The following is a 23,856-nucleotide window of genomic DNA, read 5'->3' on the forward strand; positions in this document are numbered from 1 at the left end:
AAACGTGTGGGAATTTAGGGTTGTTTCCCCCCCCCCCCCCAGGAACCAGACAAAATTTGCACAGTGGGTGCTGCTGTTGGCACCCTTTGGGCCAGCATCCTTCAATCAGCTGATCGATGGAGGTGGCCAGAAATTCTTAGATCAAACAGAGCCAGCAGCCAGTGAGCTGCGGCTTTGTTCAGGTATTCTGACAGCTGGCGGCGGCCTCCATCAGAATACAGTAAAGACAGCAGGAGATTCCTCGATCAACGTTCGTAAGCATTGATGGAGGAATCTTGTTATATTTTCTTCATTCAGCCCGCAGGTTGAACAAAGAAAATATTACCGTGTATACCAGCTTTAAAGAACTTTTTTTCATCTTAACACTGTGTAAATGATTTTAAAGCTAACCTTTAGGCATATAAAAGATGCAATATAATGCAGCTCTGTATTCATTAATACATTTATTTTTTTTAAATCCAAGCAGGAAGGGATGCACCAATACCGTTTTTTCGGTATCGAGTACTGATACTTTTTTGTCCCCCCCCCCCGGTACTTGCTGATGTCGAGTACCGGTGCCGTGTTCCCAGAATATCAGGAAGTCGGGCAGCGGATCATGCCCTGTTGCCCGGCTTCCCGATTGCCTGTGAAGCCAGCTTTCTAGCGAAAGAACACCCACTTCACATGCTGAAGCTGCCTGGCTTCCTGATCAATCGGGAAGCAGGGCGGCGAGTAATGAGGTGCCGTCCAGGAAGCCCTGATTGGCTTCCTAGCCAATCGGGAAGCCGGACGACATGTCGTGACCCGGCTTCCTGATTGGCTAGGAAGTCAACTTCACTTGTTCCTAGGCAGCCTGGCTTCCTGACCAATCGGGAAGCTGGGAGGTGGGTCATTACGTGCTGCCCGGTTTCCTGATTGGTTAGGAAGCCGGCTTCCTAGGCAATCAGGGAGGCGGGTCATAATTCACCACCAGGCTTCCTGATTGGAAAAGAAGTCGGTTCCATGCTCCCTCGGCATTTGCGATCAGAGGGAGATATCCCTCTGACCGGAAGTTCCAGTATCGGAGGTATGTATAGGAGCATTTGGAAAAGTACGAGTACTCGCCGAAATACTCGATATCGGCACAGATACTACCGTAGTATCTGTATTGGTGCTTATCGTTATCTGAGCATCCCTCCAAGCAGTATAGGTACTTGAATTTAACCTGTTGCAATCCGCTGGACAGGGCAGGGAGTCAGGTGTGATGCATGCAGATTTGTTGACAAAGAACAAGCTGTTTGGAGGAGAGAGCAGAATGACGGAGAGAGGAGTTCATCAGTCCACTGTTTCGCCTTCCACTGAATAATCTAGAGCTGAGGGCGGGACAAGACCAGTAAGTGCCACTTTACTGCAGCAGAGAAAAATCAGGTCTCCTGCTATGCCAGGCAGAGCTGTGCCATGTCAGAACTGTGTAAAATATCAGAACTAAATGGACAGAAGTACAAATCATTTGGCATATGATACAGATCCCATATCTGGATTTCATCTATTTAGTTTTTTTTCCAGGAGTTCAGCTTTACTAGAAATATTATGAAATCCTGTGAAATAATTATGATCTACAAATCCTGAAGCTACTTTGTTCTTCTTTCTGTCCTCCGTGTTCATGCAGCTTGATTTGTTATTTGAGCTTTTACAGTAGAACCACATTCTGTAAATATCAGTCACCTTAGTAACCCTGAGGCAACTGATAGTTACAGAAAGTGGTTCTACTGTAAAAGCTCAAATAACAAATAAAGCTGCATGAACACGGAGGACAGAAAGAAGAACAAAGTAGCTTCAGGATTTGTAGATCATAATTATGAACAGATTTCCTATATTTGTACCCGGTTATACATTACAGAGCCGTCATCTTCAGTGTGCCCTGTAATGAGATCTCCAGCGCAGCAGATGCAGAGCCCTTCATGTGGAACAATGTGTGGCCAGACCCAACCCTGCCGTCCCTTGTATAAGTTGTATACAGCTGACCTACCTAGAACTGGAAATAAAAACGGAGTGTGCTTCATAGTTACTCACGTCAGGATGTCGTGCATATAAGGAGGGTGCGGTTGACAAATGTGCCAGAAGTTGAACTTCTATTCAGTGCAACAATCATAGAGTTGCATGCAGTAACTCTTTCTGTGCAGGTAACAGGCAAAGTGTTCTAATCAACATATATATTTGTACAAAACCTGGACACATTTTTTTGGTATGCTTTCACGAAATCCCCCCCCCCCCAACAATGTTTTTTAAAATAACTTGAAACTGGCATGAATCATTGATTACTCCTTTGTTTAAAGGGTATCTATGGTTAAAAACGAAGTCTGTATTTCTATATACTATATATAAATGCTATCCCACTCCTAATAACCATATCAATCTAGAAGTTTTTTCAACTTTTTGAAGATGGCCATAGGATGTACTCCATGCAGTGACACAGTTTGCACTTCTTATGTCACGGCTCTCACAGAGCCTGCCCTCTGAGCTACAACTCAACATCTGAGCAATGTAACATCCATAGAATCAAGATCAGGGCTTATAAAAGGCCACTTCTGTATAGTCCAGTGTTTTTTGCAACTCAGGAGTGTGATAAAAGGAAGCGCCATTTAATCTGAGTGTGAAAAAAAGGTATTTTTAAGAGAACCCACTGCCAGACCATTTATTTCAATAATGATCTTTTCATAAGATTTGCATTTAACACATTTCATCCATGTTATTTACCTGTAAAAGCTTCCCTTACGTAGACATCCAGAAGCTCCGAGACTGCTGCTGGTCACCGCCATCTTGGATGTGATGTCAGCAGCCCCAGCAGACTTAGGCCCTGTTCACATTGAGCGATTTATCGTGCAGTAATTCCTGCGATATCGCAGCAATTTACCGCGCGATATCGCGCTCCAAAGCTTGGCAATGGGGCAAAGGGTCCTGCTGTCGCGGGTCGTGTGTCGCTACAGCAGGACCCTTTTTGGAGCGGATTTAGCCGCGATTCAAGCTTGCGCAATATGCAAATCGCGCGACAAACGCGCGATCTGCAAACCGCTCAATGTGAACGTAGCCTCAGAGCTGTCACTCAAGGAACATTCTCTACTAATGATTAATTGGACACTCCCGGAAGAGGACTATGATGTGTAAAGGTGCCCATACACCTTACGATTATCGTACGATAATCGTATGCGATTGCTTTTTCGTCCGACACTCGCAAGGTGTATGGGCAGTGTGCAACCGCAAATACTGTACAATCGTACGACTTTTGACGGTCAAGCATGTTTGAAAACGTTGGTAGATCGTACGATTATTGCAAGGTTGGTGGCGTTTCCGTATGTCAAAAATCGTACCATCTACACTGCTCATGCGCAAACGAAATTACGTGCGGTTGATTACCGCAATTCGTCCAGGTGCTTTTCTTAAATTACGGCTAATTGAACCTTGCGATAATCGGGGCCTAATGGGGCCGCCATATGACAATCGTACGACGGTTCAATCATCGTTCGATAATCGTAAGGTGTATGGCCACCTTAAGGGGGGAGGGGGTTGTGTTATAGAATTTACTTTCTTGGCGTATTCAAATTTTCTAGCAAGTTCAGAGGTACATTGCAAGTCAATAAAAAATCATTTATGGAAAACAAAAACACTGCAATTTAGGCATTAAAAATACTTGCTTTTTCTGTGCCTTTAACTCCAGTCGGTCAAGTTGCTGACGGCTCATTTAAGGCATTTTCAAACAAAAATTTGACAAAAATCAAAACACGTGGGTGTACAGTACTGTTGTTCGGGATTTATATAGCGCCAACAGTTTGCACTGCGCTTTACTATAAAGGGGTAAAAGGGGTGAGACTTCAGTTGGGATTTTATTTCAGCTGACAAAAAAAAAAGCATGGGCCCCTAAAGGGTAGTTCCGTTGTATCACCAGAAATAAGATTACTAGTGTGTGACGGGGTCCCAAACTTGTTTTCAGCCTTTGAGTCATTTAGTAAGTGGAGGTGAACGCTGGTAAGTATAAATAAAAAGCACTAATCCGTCCATAAGGATGTGAAAAAGACAACAGTCTTCGAGTGGCTTTTGGGGCAATGATATGTATAATAGAGCTGATGGGTAAATACTCAGGCACTGAACATGATAGACAGCTTCTCAAAACCATCTTCTTATTTGCTATTGCAAAACTGTAAATTGTGTGTTTTTTATAGTTATGGCTAAGTAAAAGATTTTCCATTGTACCAAGGAATGACTGTGTAGATATTCCCACGCATTTCATCTCAGAATAACACATTTTTTTCCAACCACAAGGACAAGTTGTAAATTTAGCTCTTAAAATATATGGAAAGTAAAGCATTGTTTCCTTTGAATAAAGCGGGGTACAGTTAAACCCTGTCAGTTAATTTTTTGTGTGCCCTGTTGGGGGGAGCTTCATTTTGTAGCCCAAGTAGGAGGAAATCTCTCCAAAGGGAGTCAGTGAAGCAGGTGTCCCAATTGGATGAATTCCCTTTTTATCTCGCATTCCTGCGACAACTTTAAAATGGTGAATCTCCCCAGTGAGGGCACAAGCAGCAATAAAAAAAACTGATGGGGTTTTAACCCTTTCCAACTTTTTTTTTTCTGAAACTTTAAAAAAAAAAAAAAAGATGATACCTTTCTTATACTGTATATATAGATATATGTGTGTGTATATGTATCTAGATACAGTATATTACAAGCTTATAATACATGAGATGGTGCCTGAAAGAAAATCTTTGTCAACTTTATTTATATAGAGCTTCACATGCATGCATACACATTCTAGGTCCAATTTTATATAGGTTCCAATTAACCTATCAGCATGTTTTGATGTGTGAGAGAAAACCAATGCAAGCACAGTGAGAACATTCATGCATATAGTGTTCTGACCAAGATTTGAACTGAAGAAAGAAGTGCTATCTGCTAAACCTGAACATTCAATGTTTTTTTCTTGCTTGGCTCCATGGGCTGACCGAGCAGAAATGTTTGATTCCCTCAGCCACGCTAAACAGCGGGAAAAGGGGACCCTGCCAGGCTGTTGTAGTTTCACAGCAGCCATTGTCAGAATCAGGGCCGGCCTTAGGGGTGTGCGAGCCGTGCTGTCAGGTGGCCGAGCGGGGAGGAGATCGGAGCCGCTGTCATCCTGCCAGTTTCAGGATGACCGCGGCTCTGTGCGTGGCTGAGCGGAGGATCGGTAAATATCACTGATATTTACCGATCCTCCGCTCAGCCACGCCCAGAGCCGCTGTCATCCTGCCAGTTTCAGGATGACCGCGGCTCTGTGCGTGGCTGAGCGGAGGATCGGTAAATATCACTGATATTTACCGATCCTCCGCTCAGCCACGCCCAGAGCCGCTGTCATCCTGCCAGTTTCAGGATGACCGCGGCTCTGTGCGTGGCTGAGCGGAGGATCGGTAAATATCACTGATATTTACCGATCCTCCGCTCAGCCACGCCCAGAGCCGCTGTCATCCTGCCAGTTTCAGGATGACCGCGGCTCTGTGCGTGGCTGAGCGGAGGATCGGTAAATATCACTGATATTTACCGATCCTCCGCTCAGCCACGCCCAGAGCCGCTGTCATCCTGCCAGTTTCAGGATGACCGCGGCTCTGTGCGTGGCTGAGCGGAGGATCGGTAAATATCACTGATATTTACCGATCCTCCGCTCAGCCACGCCCAGAGCCGCTGTCATCCTGCCAGTTTCAGGATGACCGCGGCTCTGTGCGTGGCTGAGCGGAGGATCGGTAAATATCACTGATATTTACCGATCCTCCGCTCAGCCACGCCCAGAGCCGCTGTCATCCTGCCAGTTTCAGGATGACCGCGGCTCTGTGCGTGGCTGAGCGGAGGATCGGTAAATATCACTGATATTTACCGATCCTCCGCTCAGCCACGCCCAGAGCCGCTGTCATCCTGCCAGTTTCAGGATGACCGCGGCTCTGTGCGTGGCTGAGCGGAGGATCGGTAAATATCACTGATATTTACCGATCCTCCGCTCAGCCACGCCCAGAGCCGCTGTCATCCTGCCAGTTTCAGGATGACCGCGGCTCTGTGCGTGGCTGAGCGGAGGATCGGTAAATATCACTGATATTTACCGATCCTCCGCTCAGCCACGCCCAGAGCCGCTGTCATCCTGCCAGTTTCAGGATGACCGCGGCTCTGTGCGTGGCTGAGCGGAGGATCGGTAAATATCACTGATATTTACCGATCCTCCGCTCAGCCACGCCCAGAGCCGCTGTCATCCTGCCAGTTTCAGGATGACCGCGGCTCTGTGCGTGGCTGAGCGGAGGATCGGTAAATATCACTGATATTTACCGATCCTCCGCTCAGCCACGCCCAGAGCCGCTGTCATCCTGCCAGTTTCAGGATGACAGCGGCTCCGATCTCCTCCCCGCTCGGCCACCTGACAGCACGGCTCGCACACCCCTAAGGCCGGCCCTGGTCAGAATACTGGAACAGTTGACTGCAGACGTGGTCAGGCCAAGATTTGTCAAATTTCGGCCTAGTTAGCAGAACGTGGCTAAAATTGGAGCAGTGAATGGCCAGTTTAGGCCACCGCACTGCATTTTAAAGTTTTTTATTCTACAAAAGTAAAAAGGGAGAAGCCGAAGGCTATATGCCAGGTGTGGACAAACTAATATGGAATTCAGGAAGAAGCTGATGGCTATATGCCTGGTGTGGACAAACTAATATGGAATTCAGGAAGAAGCTGAAGGCTATATGCCTGGTGTGGACAAACTAATATGGAATTCAGGAAGAAGCTGATGGCTATATGCCTGGTGTGGACAAACTAATATGGAATTCAGGAAGCAGTCTTTCCAATCCAGGAGCCAGCAGGATTTTTTAGGAGCTAGCTCCATTGACAACAACTAGAGAGAACCTAAAACTAGAGCTAGAGCCAGCTCTCATTTTTAAGGAGCATTGGCTATCTGGCTCTTGGGATTTGTCCAGCCCTGCTATATGCAATATTGATTTGTTGTGATTTTTCATTTATGAATCCCCCCCAACAGTCTGGAAATGTAGCAGGGTCTTATTTGTGACAAATAAGTAGTCTTTAGCTTGAGGAATCCCATAGATCATGTGGTGTCCAAGGATGGCTTCAGCCTGTTCCTATTGAGTGTACATAAACGAGAGATGGTGTATACATGGCTAATCTACATTCCAATACTTGACCAGGAGAACACCTTAAATAAACCATTCATGTCTGGGCTTGTGCGAGGTTCTGAATAACACTTGAAAGGGCAATTTCATCCAATTGCATTGCAGCTACATTACTATAATTGTGCAGCCGTATATATGCTGTAAATCTATTGCTACCGTATATGCATCCTCATTTCATTTTAATTGCTGTGTCTGAATTTTTAACTGCCTGACCTAAGTGTACATAATACCATCAAACATTGTAGCTGTGTCACTCCTCTTAATAATGGGATGTTATTTGAATACAGTTAGGACTATTAAATCTCTCAACATATAATTGCATTGCCACGTTTTGCGGGATCTGGTGGGACTTTTTCTGCCTTGTTTTGGATAACCTTCTTTTGAATTCTGTATTTAGTTTGGATTTTCTATGTCCTATCTGACATTTGCAATCTCTACAGGTTTACAAGATGACGAGGATTTGAAGTTTATTTTGGTGGGAAGTCCACTGTCCAAAGTCAAGTCTGCATCATGGCAAAAGTCAAGGTTTTACAAGTTGCAAGAGGACTGCAAGACTGTCTGGCATGACTCAAAAAAGATCTTAAAGTCACCTGAGTCCCAAACATGTGAGTAGATGATAAAGGACATTTATATTGAATTTAAAGCTGGAGTAACAAAAATATAGTCATGTGACCTTTTTTTCTTTTGCAGGGACTGAAAAAGATTGTTTCTTACTACTTACAGTGTTTGTCAGGCCAAAATATGTTTGTTTTTTTTAGTTTTAAAAAGGGAATGGAAGGATCAGTACTCCTGTTGGATCGCTACTGTTATCTGGGGCTCCATTACAGACATTTCCTCTCATTCCCTGTTCTGTGGAGCATGGTTTTACCAGACAGGAAGTGAGAGGAGTTCTGCAACAGGGTCACAGACTGAAATTAAAATCCGACAGGGGGTTCTGCCTGCCCCTTATGTACCAAAGAAAAGCATTTTTATTTCTGTATGTGTCACTGTTGGAGTTCCTGTCTGGAGGGGATGGTTTATCTCTCTACAGGAGCCCCAGATAGCAGTAATAACCTGACAGAGGTTCTAACCCTCCCCCACTCTATCCACAAATAAAAAAACAAATTTGGCTTGACATTTTTAAAGTGATATTAAAGCCTTTTTTATATATATATATATATATATATATATTAGGGATGCGCCGATACCAGTTTTTCACCTTCCTTTCGGCCTCTGCACAGCTCCAAGGACCTTCTCAAAACTGCTGTCGGCCCAGGTGGCCATATTACGCACTTGGGGAATTCAAGTGTACCACTACCTGGACGATCTATTGGTCTTAGCCAATTCCAGGTCTCAAGCGATTCTTCATCGGGATCAAGTTCTGAGGTCTTTGAGGTCTTTCGGTTGGCTGGTGAACGATCAGAAGAGCTCTTTGAGGCCGTCCAGGCGATTGGAGTATCTGGGGGTTGTATTCGACACAGACCAGGCCAAGGTCTTCCTGCCCCTCAAGAAAGTGAGGACGGTCCAGGGCAGGGCTGCAGCGATGATGCGGACACCAGGTCCTTCGGCACGACAATGCATGAGCTTTCTGGGTCTCCTCTCTTCCACAATTCCAGTGGTGCCTTGGGCAAGATGGCGCAGGCGACTGTTCCAATTCAATTTTCTCCAACAGTGGGATCGCTCGTGCCTTATTCAACGGATTCATCTGCCGGAGTTCGTTCGCAAATCACTGGAATGGTGGACGGCGGAACCGAATCTCACTCTGGGCAAGTCCCTGGAGACGATCCAGTACATACCCGTCACCACCGATGCCAGCGCAAAGGGCTGGGGGGCGGTGTGTATGGGGCACCGGGTGCAAGCTCGTTGGCTGGGTCAAGTTCCGGAGAGTTCAAACGTGTTGGAACTGGAAGCAGTTCGGGAAGCTTTGAAGGCGTTGTGTCCTCTAATCCGAGGGTCGGCAGTAAAAGTCTTCTCAGACAACAAGTCGGCAGTAGCCTACGTTCTGAAGCAAGGGGGGACGAGGAGTCTTCCTCTCCTTCAGATAGCGGTTCAGATATTCAGGTGGGCAGAATTAAATTTGCACGACCTGACGGCATGTTATCTTCCGGGGATAGACAATCTCGAAGCAGACAGCCTGAGTCGAGACTTTGCAGACCACAACGAATGGTCGATGAAGGGATCTTATCTGATTCAAGTATTTCATCGGTGGGGAGTTCCGGAGATCGATCTGATGGCAACAGCCTCAAATGCAAGAGTCCCAAACTTCTTCTCGCGGTTTTACGACCCGGCAGCTCTGGCGCAGGATGCCCTCAGTCAGCAATGGAATTACGGTCTAGTGTACGTGTTCCCTCCGTTCTGCATGATTCTCAAGGTTCTTCTGAAGGTCCGCATGGAGGGGGTGCGGGCAATTGCGATCCTGCCCTACTGGCCGAGGAGGCCGTGGTTTCCACTGTTGTGGCAATTGAAGGTGACAGACCCGATGGAGTTGCCCATGAAGCAGGATCTGTTGGAGCAGGCAGGGTTCAGGCATCCAAATCTGAGACGTTTGCGGCTCATGGCCTGGCTACTGAACGGGGCCGTTTAGAAGGTCTGGACATCTCGGAGTCGGTCATCCAGACGCTGTTGCAGGCGAGGAAGCCAGCCACGAATGCGGTGTATTCCCGGGTGTGGGCCAGATTTCAGGCGTTTGCAACGGAGAGGCGATTTGATCCCCTCGACGCTTCGGTGGGCAAGATCTTAGAGTTCCTCCAACGGGGGTTGGACTTAGGATTAAGTTACAATACCTTGAGAGTGCATCTGTCGGCTCTGGCATCTCTCACGGGCACCAGGTGGGCCTCACAGGCTCTCATCCTCCAATTCATGAAGGGAGTGGCCAAGATCCGGCCTCCTAAACGGGCACTGTTCCCGAAATGGGATCTTACGTTAGTCCTGAAGGCGTTGTTGCAGTGTCCGTTTGATCCAGTGCAGTCTTCTTCCATGTGGCATCTAACTTTACGCACCATCTTTTTGCTAGCAATCGCTTCTGCCAGAAGGGTATCAGAACTTCATGCCCTGTCAATCAGGGAACCATTCCTCTTGCTTCTTCCAAATAGAATCCTGTTGAGGCCTATGCCATCCTTTCTACCTAAGGTGGCGTCCAGTTTCCACAACAACTGGGAAATAGAGTTTTTATCGTTCAATTCTTCACAGCTTCCTGAAGAGGAGTTGGAGTACAGTAAATTGGACTTGGTTCACAGTCTCTCCTTATACCTAGAGAGGACTGCGGAGTTCCGCAAAGTGGATAACTTGTTTGTTTTGCCCACGGGCGTGAAGAAGGGCCTGGCGGCGCCTCCTAGAGTTCTGTCAAGATGGATTATAAAGGCGATATCCTTGGCATACACGAAAGCGGGTCTTTCCCCTCCAAACGCTGTGAAGGCTCATTCCACGAGAGGTATGGCGGCCTCATGGGCCAGTTATGCAAGAGTGCCAGTCGATGCCATTTGCAAAGCAGCCAGTTGGAGCACTCCGAACACTTTTCTCCGGCATTATAAGATCGATGTTCGTTTTGGCACGGAGGATTCCTTAGGTGTATCTGTTCTTTCAGCAGCCTTCTCTACAGGGGGTGTCGTTTAGTCACATTAAATACTTTTTGCAGATTCATAATCGAGTTTCACCTGTATTTCCTACAAGGAAACCCACTTTTGATTGAGGCTGTTGCTGTTTTTCTTTAAAAAATGTTTAATTCCTCGTTTTCTAGTGGGTCCCCGCAGCGGTCTTCCCCCTGCATGGGTGCCTCCTTCAGCTAATAGAGGCGCTGGTGGCTGTGTGTGTCCATAGACACACACAGCCCTGTGGCAGACCACGCCCCTCTCAGCCCAACAGATTGATGGCTATGGCTTCTTTTTGCCATCAGTATCCTCCCCCAGCAACCAGGAAGTTTGGGAACGGAGGATCGCTTCTGCACCGGCGGCGGGGACGAGCGTAGCTGACAGGTAAGTGTAGGGGGTATGGGGGGAGAAAAAAAAGGTACTGGGCCGTTTTTACCCTAATGCAGAGAAAGCATTAAGGTAAAAAATGCCCAGACCATAATACTACTTTAAGTAAAATCATTGGATGTAATCTGGAAAAGGCCCCGCTCACAATGGGGCGGGAGGGGGCTTGCGCCGCCATTCATTTCAGTGGCACCGTAGACGCACCTCCTGCCTGCAGTGCAATTGTACACACTGGAACGCATGGTACAGCAATGCCCTGCATTCTAGTGCGGTGCGATCACAATTTTTTTGATATTGCAGAACGCATTGCACTGGAAACGCAGGTGTGGGCGATCTCATTGCAAGCGGGAGGCTTGTTTGCGGTGCCATTGAAATGAATGGTACCGCCACACCCCCTCCCGCCCCAGAACGCGGGGAGGCTTTGATTATGCAATTCATGTCACGGAACTGTGATATGAATGCACTGGATGGTGTGAACGAGCCATTAGACTTGTTGTTTTCCTCATTGACATTCTCAAATGTTCTTATTGTGTGAAACAGGAATAACACTAAACTAGAGGAGCAATTTCCTATTAAATTATGTTTTGTTAGGATAAAAAAGCCTCACATAATACTGGCAGATTCCCATTGAGTTCACTCATGTATGTATATTAAATCAAAGCTACACCCAAGTGATATGGGTGAGTGAGGTAGTGTGACAAATGACAAATTATTCTGTGGCCTCTTTCTGTGTTCAGTTTTTGCTGTGTACACCTAATACAGTTGGAAATCTCCATGCAGAATGTGTGCGAACCCTTTTTAATGAATTACCATAAAGCATAACAATGTATTGCATCTGAGGCCTCATACACATAGGCGTACAAATATGTGCGTCTAGATGTGTTTGGAGCACATTTCTTGCACATTTGGCAGCATGTAATGCTTTTCTGTGGCTAAATGCACACCTATACATTGTCAGTGTGTCTTTTTTTCACTTATATAAATGTAACATATACCACCGAGGCTTTCACTGTTCTGTTCCTAAAGGGATCCTATTGCACAAAATTGTAGTTAAACCCCTTATTACCTGTAAAAGAATTCAATAATTTCTCAGGTTTCCTGATGCCCATGGTTCTGAAAATCCTTAATTCACAAGTTCTCACCCCCCGAAAGCAGATGTGGCTTCAGGGATCACCGGTATCGCTACTGTATCCTACAGGGGCAAGGTAGCTTTAAAGTAGACCTGATCTCAAAAAGTGAACATTTGCTGTCAGGCCTGGTTCACACCTGAACGTTTTGTAGCGCGTTCAACGCTCGACGAACGCTCTACAAAACGCTCAAACATCTCAATCCCATTGTATTCAATGGGTCTGGTTCACACCTTGCCGTATTTCCGCCCGTCCGAACCCGATACAAAACGGCCTACGCCCAAAGAAGTACATGTACTTCTTTGGGGCGTTTTGGTCTCGCGTTTCCATTGGGATACAGCCAAGTAGCCCTCGGAAACGGGCGTTTGTCGCGCGGTTTTTTAACCGCGAATCGCGGTAAAAACGTGCGACAAACGTGCATATTCAATACGCCTAAGTGTGAACCCAGCCTTAGAGAACATTTAGAAAATGTTCACAGGACCTAAAAAGCACCCTGAAAACGGATCCTTCTTGCCCTGAATTATTCCTCAAAATAAAAGTACATGTCGTGATATTTGAGGATGCCTAGGCACACCTGTGTCTCTAGCTTCATAACTATGTATCTACAGTGTGAGATCATCTAGGGCACTGTTCTTGTGACTACTACGCTAGTCTTACTAGATTTGGAGTGAGATTTGGTGATGTCACTGCAGTGCTGCTTGCAGGAGAGAAAGCTGAACTGCATGCATCTCCCTGCTTCTGCTTTATTCATTCGGTTGATTTTTTTTCTTGCTGCTTCTTGAATATTCCCTCAGCAGCCATCAGATCACCAGTCATCAAGGGGGAAGCTCAGAGATTAGAAAGCAAAGCCCTCTGACGCTACCGAGAAGGACATCCTCCTAGAGAAACAAGTGTTTCTGTGCAGAACAAGGCATAAGTCCATAACTGGGAAAAAGTCAGCTCTACAGAGACCATAGGAAATACTAGTGAGAAGTGAAGGAAACTTACAATCTAACTTGAAGAGACCATGATTGTCTCTAATGACGAAATACTGTATACATCACGTCACAATTCACATTCACACTGACCAAGCGCAACTTGCTTGCCATAAGAGAGATACACACGAATATAGTTGCTGCTGGCCCTTCCTTATTTAGATATCTAGTCCTAGCGCAGTGTTTCATGAATAATAAACTAGTGAGAAGTGCTTGCCCCCGCTTTCATTTTTTGGGCAAAGCTTTTAGAGTTCAGATCCTCTTTTTACAGAAGATTGCAATCTAATTTCCTACCTCTATCCTACAGAATCAAACGCATGCATTGTAGGTTACGTTTTATGCTGAAGCCAGTTATCCTACCAGTATTCTGTGAAAGGAGACCAGAGACCCAATATAAACTCATTCAAACCACTAGCTGAGTCCAGGTTTTGTGCCTGTTGAGGTTTGCACAGTGGAGTCATGAGTAAAAGGTATTTCCCTATCAACTGAACAACTGGGCAGCCCATTACAGACTGCGGGAGGGCATCCTGAAATGCCATTACTGCTTTAACCTCAGATGGTGGGCCTTTATGTTTCATGGGCACCCTGACACTTGAATTATGTGTGTAGCCAAATCTGAAAGATCTTTTATATTTGGGAGTTGAGCTGAAGTCAAGAGGCAATCTTGGTGCCATGGCAAATAAACTGTATATGCTAAAATTTATAATCCTAATAAAAAGGAGAAATACACACAGAACAAATCTGTAAGGGCAGTTGTGTATGTGGCATTTATAAGAAACAATACAGCTAGGAGTTTGTCCATACGAGCATATCATCTAGAATAGTTGGTAGGAAGGGGAAATGATTATGTTTTTTAAATTAATGGTGACTTATCTGCTGGTGGAAATGATTAGATGAAGTGCATTGCAGTGGATGCCATGGATGTATTTGAAGGCTGGGGAAACTGTAAGATGTAACTAGGGTGGAGGAGAAGAGAAGGCCTAGTGCAGAATGGAGATTGCAGTTCATTTCGGAAAATGAGTAAGGTGGGGGTTGTAGGTTTAAAGTGTATTTCCCCTTTTTGCAACCAAATGGGGACAATACCTACTTTATATTTGTTACATGTTCCCAACCACATAGCATACCAAATAAAAGTTGCAGCTTTCCTTTTTTTAGATGCTCTTTCTGCTAATCCCAGAACTGAAAAGTCTTGCTTAGTTCTCACTGTCTGACGGGTTGGGATCAGTTTTGGTTTAAATAATTAACCCCGTCTCTACTGTGCTGGCAGACTTCATTATCACTTGTAAACTAGATAATCAGAACAGTCTGTCCTAACAGAGGGTTAAAGAACCGAGGCCACTGTATGTTAATGAGGAGATGCTCAGTCTGGCCTAATGCCCATTCACACTGGGCGTTTAATCGTGCGATTTCGCGCATATTTGCCGCGAGAAGTCGCCATCCAATTATTTTCAATGGAGCTGTTCTATTACAGCTCCATGTCACCTGTCTTGCGTCGCTTGTGCAGGGACCTTTTTCCTGCGGATGTCGCTCGTTTTTTATATTTTTGCATGCAGCCCGACGGTGAAGGTCGCGCGATCATTGCCCGAACAGTCGCGCTATCCCGGCCACGCAGATCCGCGTAAGTGTCGCTTAGTGTGAATTGGGCCTAAGTCTTTCTATTGGGACAGTCGGAGTTTGCTGTTACTGACATTGAGAGCCTACAAAGGCCTGCCAAATAGAGATCTCTAAAAGGTAAAAAACGTTTTGTATTTTTTTCATTTATTGTTGATTATGCTGTGTATAAAGGAAGACCTTACAAACATATAGTGGAGGTTTTCTCAATTTTGGTTGCAGAAATGGCTATCCACTCGAAGTTAAAATGTTCTGTGTAATTGGCAGCCAGTGGAGCGGTTAGAGTGGTGGATGACTCAAGTAGTAGATATCAGGTTGGGCTTTTGCCAGACTGTTCATGGGTAGGTCAGAAGGGTGTGAAAGGCCAATAAATAATGAAGACATATGCTAAACTTCTTGTTGTATTAGGTGTGAGGCAGATGATGGAAATGCTTATAAATTGGATTTGAAAGGAGGTAATTAGTATGTGAAGATGAGATTTAATGAGGCAACAGAATCAAATATTACACCCAAGCAGTAAGGTTGAGAAGTTGAAGATATTAGGGTGCTGTAAAAAGTTCTTGCTTTCTGGAAGTGAAACCTATTTAGAAGGCAGAAAATGACTGCTTGTGGGCCCGTTCACACCAGGTACATGTGTTAATCTCGTGGTTCAGTGCAATTAACACACTATACCATGCAACACACCTTCTGTGCATTATATTGAATGCCACCCCAAACGCATCTCCCAGCATGCGCTACTTTTCCCCCCCAGCATACTAAAACGTATGATATTGCAGTACTGCTTGTTGCAGCGCAGTCGAGTGCATTACGGCCGGGAGGTGCGTTTGGGGTGCATTCCAAATGTAACATGGTAGGAGCATTACTCACATGGGCTTGGCGTGAATGGGCCCTAAGCCACTTCATAATGAGCTTCTGTTTACTTTCTCACTATAAAATTGCCATTGCATGCATGCAATTTACAATAGCTTCCAGAGTGCTGGGGGAGAGCTTACTTATGCATAAAACAATTCAAGTTCCCGAAATCAAGCATTATCCTACCTGCTGTGCTCCGCTGATTACCAAATGGCAACTTTGTCTCAGAAAGTCAAGTTCTGATCTTGCACATTACGGTGGATTTAAAGAAGTATGGGGTTAGGGCTTTTCCCCATAGTTCTCCTAAGGGTAAACAGGAGGACACAAACTAGCGTCCTCCCGTGACCCAAAGCTCAGATTACCGCGAGTGACAGCTTGCGGTATACTGAGACGCCGCAGGCGGGACGGATCCCCACATTGCTGTCGAGATCCACCCAGCTGCGGGATTGACAGCTGGCTCTGCCTATTTAGAGGCAGCGCCAGATGTGCCCGCCCCGTCCCCCGTCTGTTCCAGCCAGTCAGCTCTGGCGGATCGGACAGGGGAGGGGGGAATCCCTGCAGGGAGCCGCGAGTGACAGTCACGACTCTCTGCACGGATTGATCGAGAAGTGAGTGAGCGACGGTATGTGTTTGCTCACTTCCCGATCTACTGTGCCGACCTGTGACAGTTTCATTGTCACTGGCCGGCTCAGATTATGAGGCTGAATGAAAATCACTTGCCTCATAATTCTCCTTTATCGTGAAGGTGCAGTTTGTATGAGACTCAATAAAGGAAATACAATTTAAAGGATAACTGTACTTTTATTCTAGTTCTTCAAGTAATTCTCTACAGAATGCTGGCACGTGACATGCTTTTCTATTCACAGACTGTGGCTGTTTTCTAAAGAAAACATACTGTAAGACTTTGTACTTTTGTTTTGATGCACTTGGAATGTTTCTAGCTGATTTTAATATAAAACATTTCAACCATTTAGTGATAATTGTCTTTTCTTCATAGAAAAGGGGAAGCATTTTTAACAGCCTGTGTGCTGAACCTGAGCATGGCCAGATCAAGTGTCTTGGAGGTGTCTGGTACTGGAGATGGAGGTGTCTCCTCTATTTGGTTCATCAATGGGCAATCAACTGCTGATTTTGGGTTCACACCTGGGCATTACTATAGCGGCGCGTTTTTTCAGCTCGTTTTTAGCACGTTTTTTAGTTCAGTGAAATGCGCGTTCGACTCTCGTTTTTATACCTCCTTGGCGGTATGATTTTTTCCCCCTTTTTATTTTCTCTTTTTTTTCCGTATTTGCTGTATTCCTGAGTGTGGCTCGGGGTTACCGCTTTGTTAACCCTGAGCCGCACTCGGGAATACCAATGGATAAGCGCGGAAATACGCCCCAAAAGAAGCTCCTGTACTTGTTTGGGCGTAGGGTTTCCACGCGCTGAAATACGCCCAGGTGGGAACCATGCCCATAGGAAATTATGGGATTTCACTTGCTGAGCGTTTTTCAGCGCTTCGATTAGCGTTGAAAAAACGCCCAGGTGTGAACCCGGCCTTTTTTATATTGTAAAGCGCTGCGCAAACTGGTGGCCCTATATAAATCCTGTATAATAATAATACTTGTAAATCTGATCTAAGTCCTATTCTTTTGGACATTTACATACAGCTCTGCTTCAAGCCAGCAGACATCCAGGCCCTGCAGTTTGTGTTTGCACAGATAATTGCTGTTATCTGAGGGTGGTGTTCAAGCTTTCACAGGTTTCTCACACATTTAAAGCGAAGCTTTTCCAATTTGAAGACAGACATGAATGTCTGCAACAAGGAGACAAACACTGTATCAGCTGATAGCTGTGTGATAGGACAGGTTTCCTGGCATTGTTCAATATCATGTTATAATCCTGCACTTTTCTGTGCCCCCGTAGCTCTGTTTAATAACCCCTGGCTGTCTCCAAACATGACATAATCAATGATTGTATTGGGTGGAAACCACTACTCCTTGTGTTAAGGGAGCATTCCTCTTCTGGTTTTGATTATCTGCTGTGGCTGCATGTGCATTGCTAGATAATGAGAGCTATTGATCACTGTAAGGAAGTTTATCATAACTGTGTGTATCTGAAAAACATTTTGTTAGACTTTATATTATCCAGTCTTGATTTTCTTTCAGTTGTTTATATTCCTTCCTAATCAAATTTTAACTTACAATTGACCTTTCATTAGTGGGACAACCTCACTCCCAACAGTTAAAATATTTTTTTGAGAAATTCTTATGCTTTTACTCCCTTTTAATCCCTGTCTCCGTCCTCTCCTGCAATTTCATAGGTGACCACTCATACTCGTAGTATTGAATCCGAGAGAGATGCACTCTTACATATACTGTAACACATTTGCAGAGCAGATGTACTTTTTTACCTACCCTCTATGACTAATAATGACGCACGAAACTGACATTTTCTTGCTGATATACCAAATGTGCCGTCTTAAAGTGACACTAATCTCAGTAGTTAAATCTTAAAAATGCAATCAAGTACCTCCGCTATTACATACATGTATCTTATCTTATTTGTGTATCACTCGGGCTGTATTTCCTCAAATCATCTCTGAATTGGTGCTGACACTGTCCGTCCTTCTGGAGGGTGGCTACTTGTGTACCACGCAGAAGTTGTAGGCCTGAACCTGTAGCAGCTCAAGGGACATACACTTCAAAAGCAAGCTTGTTTTATTTGCCTTGTCTAGGCATCAGTGGATGCTTGTAGGTACATGCATAGTGCTCAGCCTTCAGCCTGGGGCTCACACAATCATCTTATTTGCTGCAAGCACCTGATTAGTTGTCTACATCAACAGTGGCCTCAAATGCAGAATCTGACGTTACCAAAGGGCCACACATAATATTCAATGAATTCAGCTACAGAAAGCTATCAGACTGTACTGGAACAGGAGACACAGCTATGTCGGCTCACCCTAAAATTCAGGGACTGATCATGTTTTATCCTTCTCACCCTGCGTGATGTACAAATCTCCCTTGACTCCACTCATTCACTAAAGTTTGTATGTGTTAGGCCACATTCACACTAAGCGATTCGCAAATCGCGTGATTTGCATTTTGCGCATTTTGACATCGTGCAAATGCTTGCATTGAGCAAGCTAGAATCGCGGCAAAATCCGCTCCAAAAAGGGTCCTGCTGTAGCGACGCACGACCCGCGACAGCGACGGACAGAGCCCCATTGCCATGCATTGAAGAGTGATATCGCGCTGTAAATAGCCGCGATATCGCGGGAATTACCGCGCGATAAATCGCTCAGTGTGAATGGGGCCTTACTGTTTCCTCCAGGTACTTAAAGTGACACTAAACTCAGGAGTTAAATCTTAAAAATGCATTTAAGTAACTTAACTATTAACAAAAATGTATCTTATTTGTGTATCACTCGGCTGTAGATCCTCAAATCATCTCTGAATTGGTGGTGACACTGTCCTTCCTTCTGGAGGGTGCCTACTTTTTTTGTGTGTAAAGTAGCCTGTGTGTGTTGTAAAGTAGCCACCGCTCCAAACTCACTCCTGTGATAGACTACAGTCTAAATACAAATGAGTAAACTAAGTGTGAGATTTTAGTCCATTGAGGGAGCGAGTTTAGAACAATGCCTACATTACAACATAACTTAAATATGTAATATAATAAACAATATTAAGAAAATCATACATTTTAAAAATTGCATTTAAGAGTTTCAGCGATGTACTCTATGCAAGATACATGTGCTTGTAAATGGGAAGATTTGACCATTGTTGAACTAATAAACAGAAAATTAGCCCTTGATTATAGCATACAGTCTATATGCAGCTTATGTAATGTACGTTCTGTTTTATTACAGCTAGTGTTTAATTGTGTGTTATCATATTGGTGGGAGATGTGATGAAACGTTCGGCTTTATCGCATTCTGTATGTTTATACCACACTGTACTAGTGAGGGGAGATTAATTTATGGAATAGTAATACTGCATTGTAATTGTTTTTTTATTCTTCCACTGACACTGTCATGCTGCAGTTCATCATGCCATGTATAATAGATTGCTTTAGGGTATTTAGGATTTTGTATGTTTAACTTTCCTATCAGCTATTTGTTCTTTGTAATATTATTCAGAAGACAATAGCATTTTTCATGCAGCTGTTCCTCTGGTCCTCTCTCGTTGTAGTTTTAAATAGATGCTGTTTGCCCTTTAGTAATCTTGACAATAAGACAGACAGGTGACTGCCTTGTTTGTGAGCCGTCTCTGCCTTTACATAAAAAGATAACATTACTTTCTTTCCTGCAAATTCTTATGTCATTTACGGAGTCTGGAGAATGAAACTCTGTGTACTGCCTACACCCCTGGTGCCCAACACATGGGCCGCATGCACCTCGCTGGCTTTCTGTGTACAGCCCGCTGTGTGCTGGGTCCTTCACTTGTTGGGCACCAGAGGGTAGCAGAGTGGCATTGGGGTGCCAGGCACTGAAATGCTGCCTGCGCTCCAGTGCCCGTCACTGAAATTATAACTACTGTCAGAGAGTTATCTCTGACCAACACTATAAGTAAAGCCCTGTTCTCGTTGGGGAGAGAGTAGCATGGGCCATAGCCTTTCATTGGCAAAACACCCCTTATCCCATTGGATCAGATAATACATAGAGTGGATAATTCAAAGCTCATGGAATGGGTTTTCCACCTCCATCACAACACCCTACCCCACACTACACATTCCGGCCATAGTAGTAGCTGCAAACATGCGGAATCCGCGCGTATGTCAAATGTGCGTGTTTTGCTTTTCAAACCACTGCGTGTGGAGCCTGAGGGGCCATTCACACCAGCCTGGTCGGCTGTGGTATGTTGATTGCATGCACATTGTGTCATGCTGTAACATGCATTGTGTTAAGGCAGGTCATTCTTTTGAATGTTTTGCCCAATGCTCCACAATGGGCCAGGAATCATGCATGCAGCATTTTCGGCAGCTCGGAGCAAAGCATGTTTGCCAGCTGGGTGTGTCAGGGAGCCATTCGGAATAAACATGTTGTATCTGTCTCGGATACAGTAGTCATCAGGACACAAAGTGGTAAATCTTTTTAGCAGGGATACAGGCAGTAGTAAACAAACTAACGGGGGGTCTATCCCTTCCCTACTCTATCCAAAACTAAAAAAAAAAAAAATGTTTTTGTTTTTACATACACTTTAACAGTTCTATTATTGGGCGTTGGGGAAGGTGGGGTATTTTCTATAGGTTTTAAAGATGTTTGAGGCTTTTCCATTGGTTCACGTCTGGTAGGACTGCATTGTAATACCCTGTACTTCAGTGGTAATGATTTTAGTAGTTCTCGTCTGATACAAATCTGCAATGTATACAGTTATTAGAATCCGTCTGGGTTTAGTATTTCATTGACTGGTACTTAAATATGTTTACTTCCTAAATGTGGGAGAGGGTGTGACAGCATATGTTTCCTGTACAGATTAATGCTGAGCCGCATTATTGAAGTGATTGTGTAATGTTTTTGTATTCGTGTCTCGGGAATAAAATTTACCATTTCCAAATATTTATTTTTAATCAGAGAAATATAAAATTTATTGTATGTGAATATTTATTTAGTACCATCTACAGGCAAGATAGCAAGCTCTAAATAAAAGCTGCAGCTTGCTGGAGGCTGACTTAGTCATGTTGTGAAAAATACCTGAATAGTAGAAGAGATGAGATCACACAGATTGCCAAATGTAGTGCATGCTCTTCTTTTTTTTTTTTTAGCCGTACCACGCATGGTATTGCGGTTCATATGCAGGGTAACGCATCTCCCATGCTGTAATGCACGTGGCCTTGCTTTTCTCCCTTTTCTCGCTTTTCACTCTCCTCTTGTCTTTGTTAGTCTGTTTTCTTTATGTCAGTTCATTGCTTATGTAGAATTTTCTTTCTAGTAGTTTGGTCATGGCAATTTTACTGTGTGTTGGAGACGTTCTCCTTTTGTCTCTTGTTTGTTTCTGTTTTTCTTGCATTAAAATTTAAGGTGTTAGGCGGGAATGTCTCATCAAGATTGTGTTTGTTATGCTTGAGTGTGTGCTCAGTTTTGCCACTCCTTTTGTAACCTTATTTTTATCTTTATTGATATATTTGTATGTGGCTAACCACTTGACGTTTCTCCTGCCTTGTCTTTTTTTATTAATCAAGTTTCTCCAGGTAAGAAACTTTGTATCCGATTCATAAGAACCATTTGCCAGAAAATGTGAATAGAGTAAGGCACGATGGCTAACGCACAGAAAATGTGATTTTGGGTTTACATGCACTTACATGGAAAACCAAACATAAAATGAGATTGTCTGTTTAAAGGAAAATGACAAAAAAAATAATTTCTGTTGACTTCTTTCTAGGGATGCACCGATACTTTTCAGATACCAGTGCCGATACTTGGCATTTTCATGAGAACTACCAGGGTTGCCGCGGTTGCAGCTGTGACTGGGCTCTGGCTCTCCACCACTGCCCTGAAATCATTAGTCTGTATTGTTTTAGAAAAACTGATGTCACATGGCAATAAACAAAAATGTATCAGTACTTGTATCTGTAAGAACTTGGGCAAGTATCAGTACTTGTACTTGCAAAAATGGTATCGGTGCAACCCTAATATATATGCAGGGGTGTGGAATTCCTATCGCCCGACGCCCGGGACAGGCAGTTTCGGGCGCCGGTCGAGTAGTTTTTTAATACATTCAGCCCTGCTCCGGACAAGCGGAGCTGAATGTACAGTGGGAGCCGCCGCTCGTTTTCATACAAGTGATCTAATCAGATCACTTGTATGAAGCGAGAATCGGCAAACCTGTCCGCACCACACCCCCCCCCACAGCCCGCAGAGCAGACGAAGAACTTCCTTTCTTCGTCTGCTCTGTGTTATCACTGAGACCCGTGGCGCTGTGATCACAGCGCCACCTGTCTCGGCTGTCAGGAACTGCACAGAGCATCAGTTCTGTGTTGGAGGGCAGGTTCCATAAAGAGAACCTGTCACCTCCAAACTATCACATAGAGGATTTTAACACCATGTGATGGGAATAAAATGGAACAAACATTTTTTTTAAAGTTCTAAAAAAGTAAAATCTAATAAAATATATAAAAAATAAGTGACAAAGTAAAAAAAAACAATTAAAACCAACTCTGCTGCCCCTGCCATCTGCATACAAATAAATACACGCATAGGAAATTGTGTGTGTGTGTTGAGTCCTGCTGCCATTTCACTGTGTGCCATATTGTGGTACCTGGGCAGCAGAACTCTCTCACACACACAATGTGCATTAAAGGGTAAGTTCACTTTCCCAGGTAATACGGGAAAATGGAATTACCCGATCAAATCTTGCCCGATCTCTTCTACCCCCCCAGCTATAAACTTTCTGCAAACAGTCCTTACCCCGTACTGTCAAGCGCATTCCTGCCCTATGCATTTTTTATTTTACTGGCAAATTGCAAGCACTCATTGGTCAGCGTGGTCAAGTGATTGGCTGGGAAGCCAGCTCCTTGCCGATTGGCCGCCAATCAGCATCGAGCCTTCTTCCCGGCCAATCAGGTCATTACGTTGGCATGGAGCAGGCCTCCCAGCCATTCACAATCAAGCCGGCCGAACAACATGGAGTCGGCTTCCCTGGCAGTCAGGAAGCCGGGTAGCATCTCATTACCCGCTGCCTAGCTTCCTGATTGCCCGGGAAGCCTGCTCCATGCCAACGGGTGAGTACTGAAAGCAAAATATTGGTACTCGACACCCAAAAACTGGTATTGGTGCATCCCTAGTTTTAAACTTTTAAAACTTTTGTTGTTGTATTGGGACAAGTAGATTGTCATGAAGGACAAGTAGATTTGACCCCCGCTTTAGCCCTTGGACAAGAGGTTTTTTCAAAAATGTCCACACCCCTTTACATGTGTATAAAAACAAAATCATACATTAAAACAGAGATGTACAAAATGTGTGCTCCTTACAAATGACAGCCGCCTCCTAACTTTTGAATTTTTCTCTAGTCTAGTCCTGGAGCTGGAAAAATATCTGTACTTGTACCGAGTACTGTACTTGGTATCGGTGCATCCCTACTTCTTTCATTCAGTTATTCATGTGCATTTGTGACTTGCAATTCCCTAATGTGTGTGGATAGGGATACAGGCTGCCACCAATCGCACAGACAGTTCTGGGCTTTTTATTTGAAAGTCCAGCACACTTTTCAAATAAAGTATAAT

General features: G+C 44.5%; 1 protein-coding gene across 1 annotated transcript in view; it reads left to right on the forward strand.

The window, feature by feature from the left end:
• The window catches only part of PLCD1 (phospholipase C delta 1), a 95,063-nt gene that overhangs the window by 41,564 nt on the left and 29,643 nt on the right, over nt 1-23,856 (forward strand). Inside the window, exon 2 of the mRNA XM_018553480.1 lies at nt 7,584-7,748. Coding sequence (XP_018408982.1) covers nt 7,584-7,748 — 165 coding nt within the window. The remainder of the gene's footprint in view (nt 1-7,583; nt 7,749-23,856) is intronic.

The sequence above is a fragment of the Nanorana parkeri genome, unplaced genomic scaffold, assembly GCF_000935625.1.
Source record: "Nanorana parkeri isolate BGI_ZX_2015 unplaced genomic scaffold, ASM93562v1 scaffold121, whole genome shotgun sequence".
NCBI classification, from domain to species: domain Eukaryota; kingdom Metazoa; phylum Chordata; class Amphibia; order Anura; family Dicroglossidae; genus Nanorana; species Nanorana parkeri.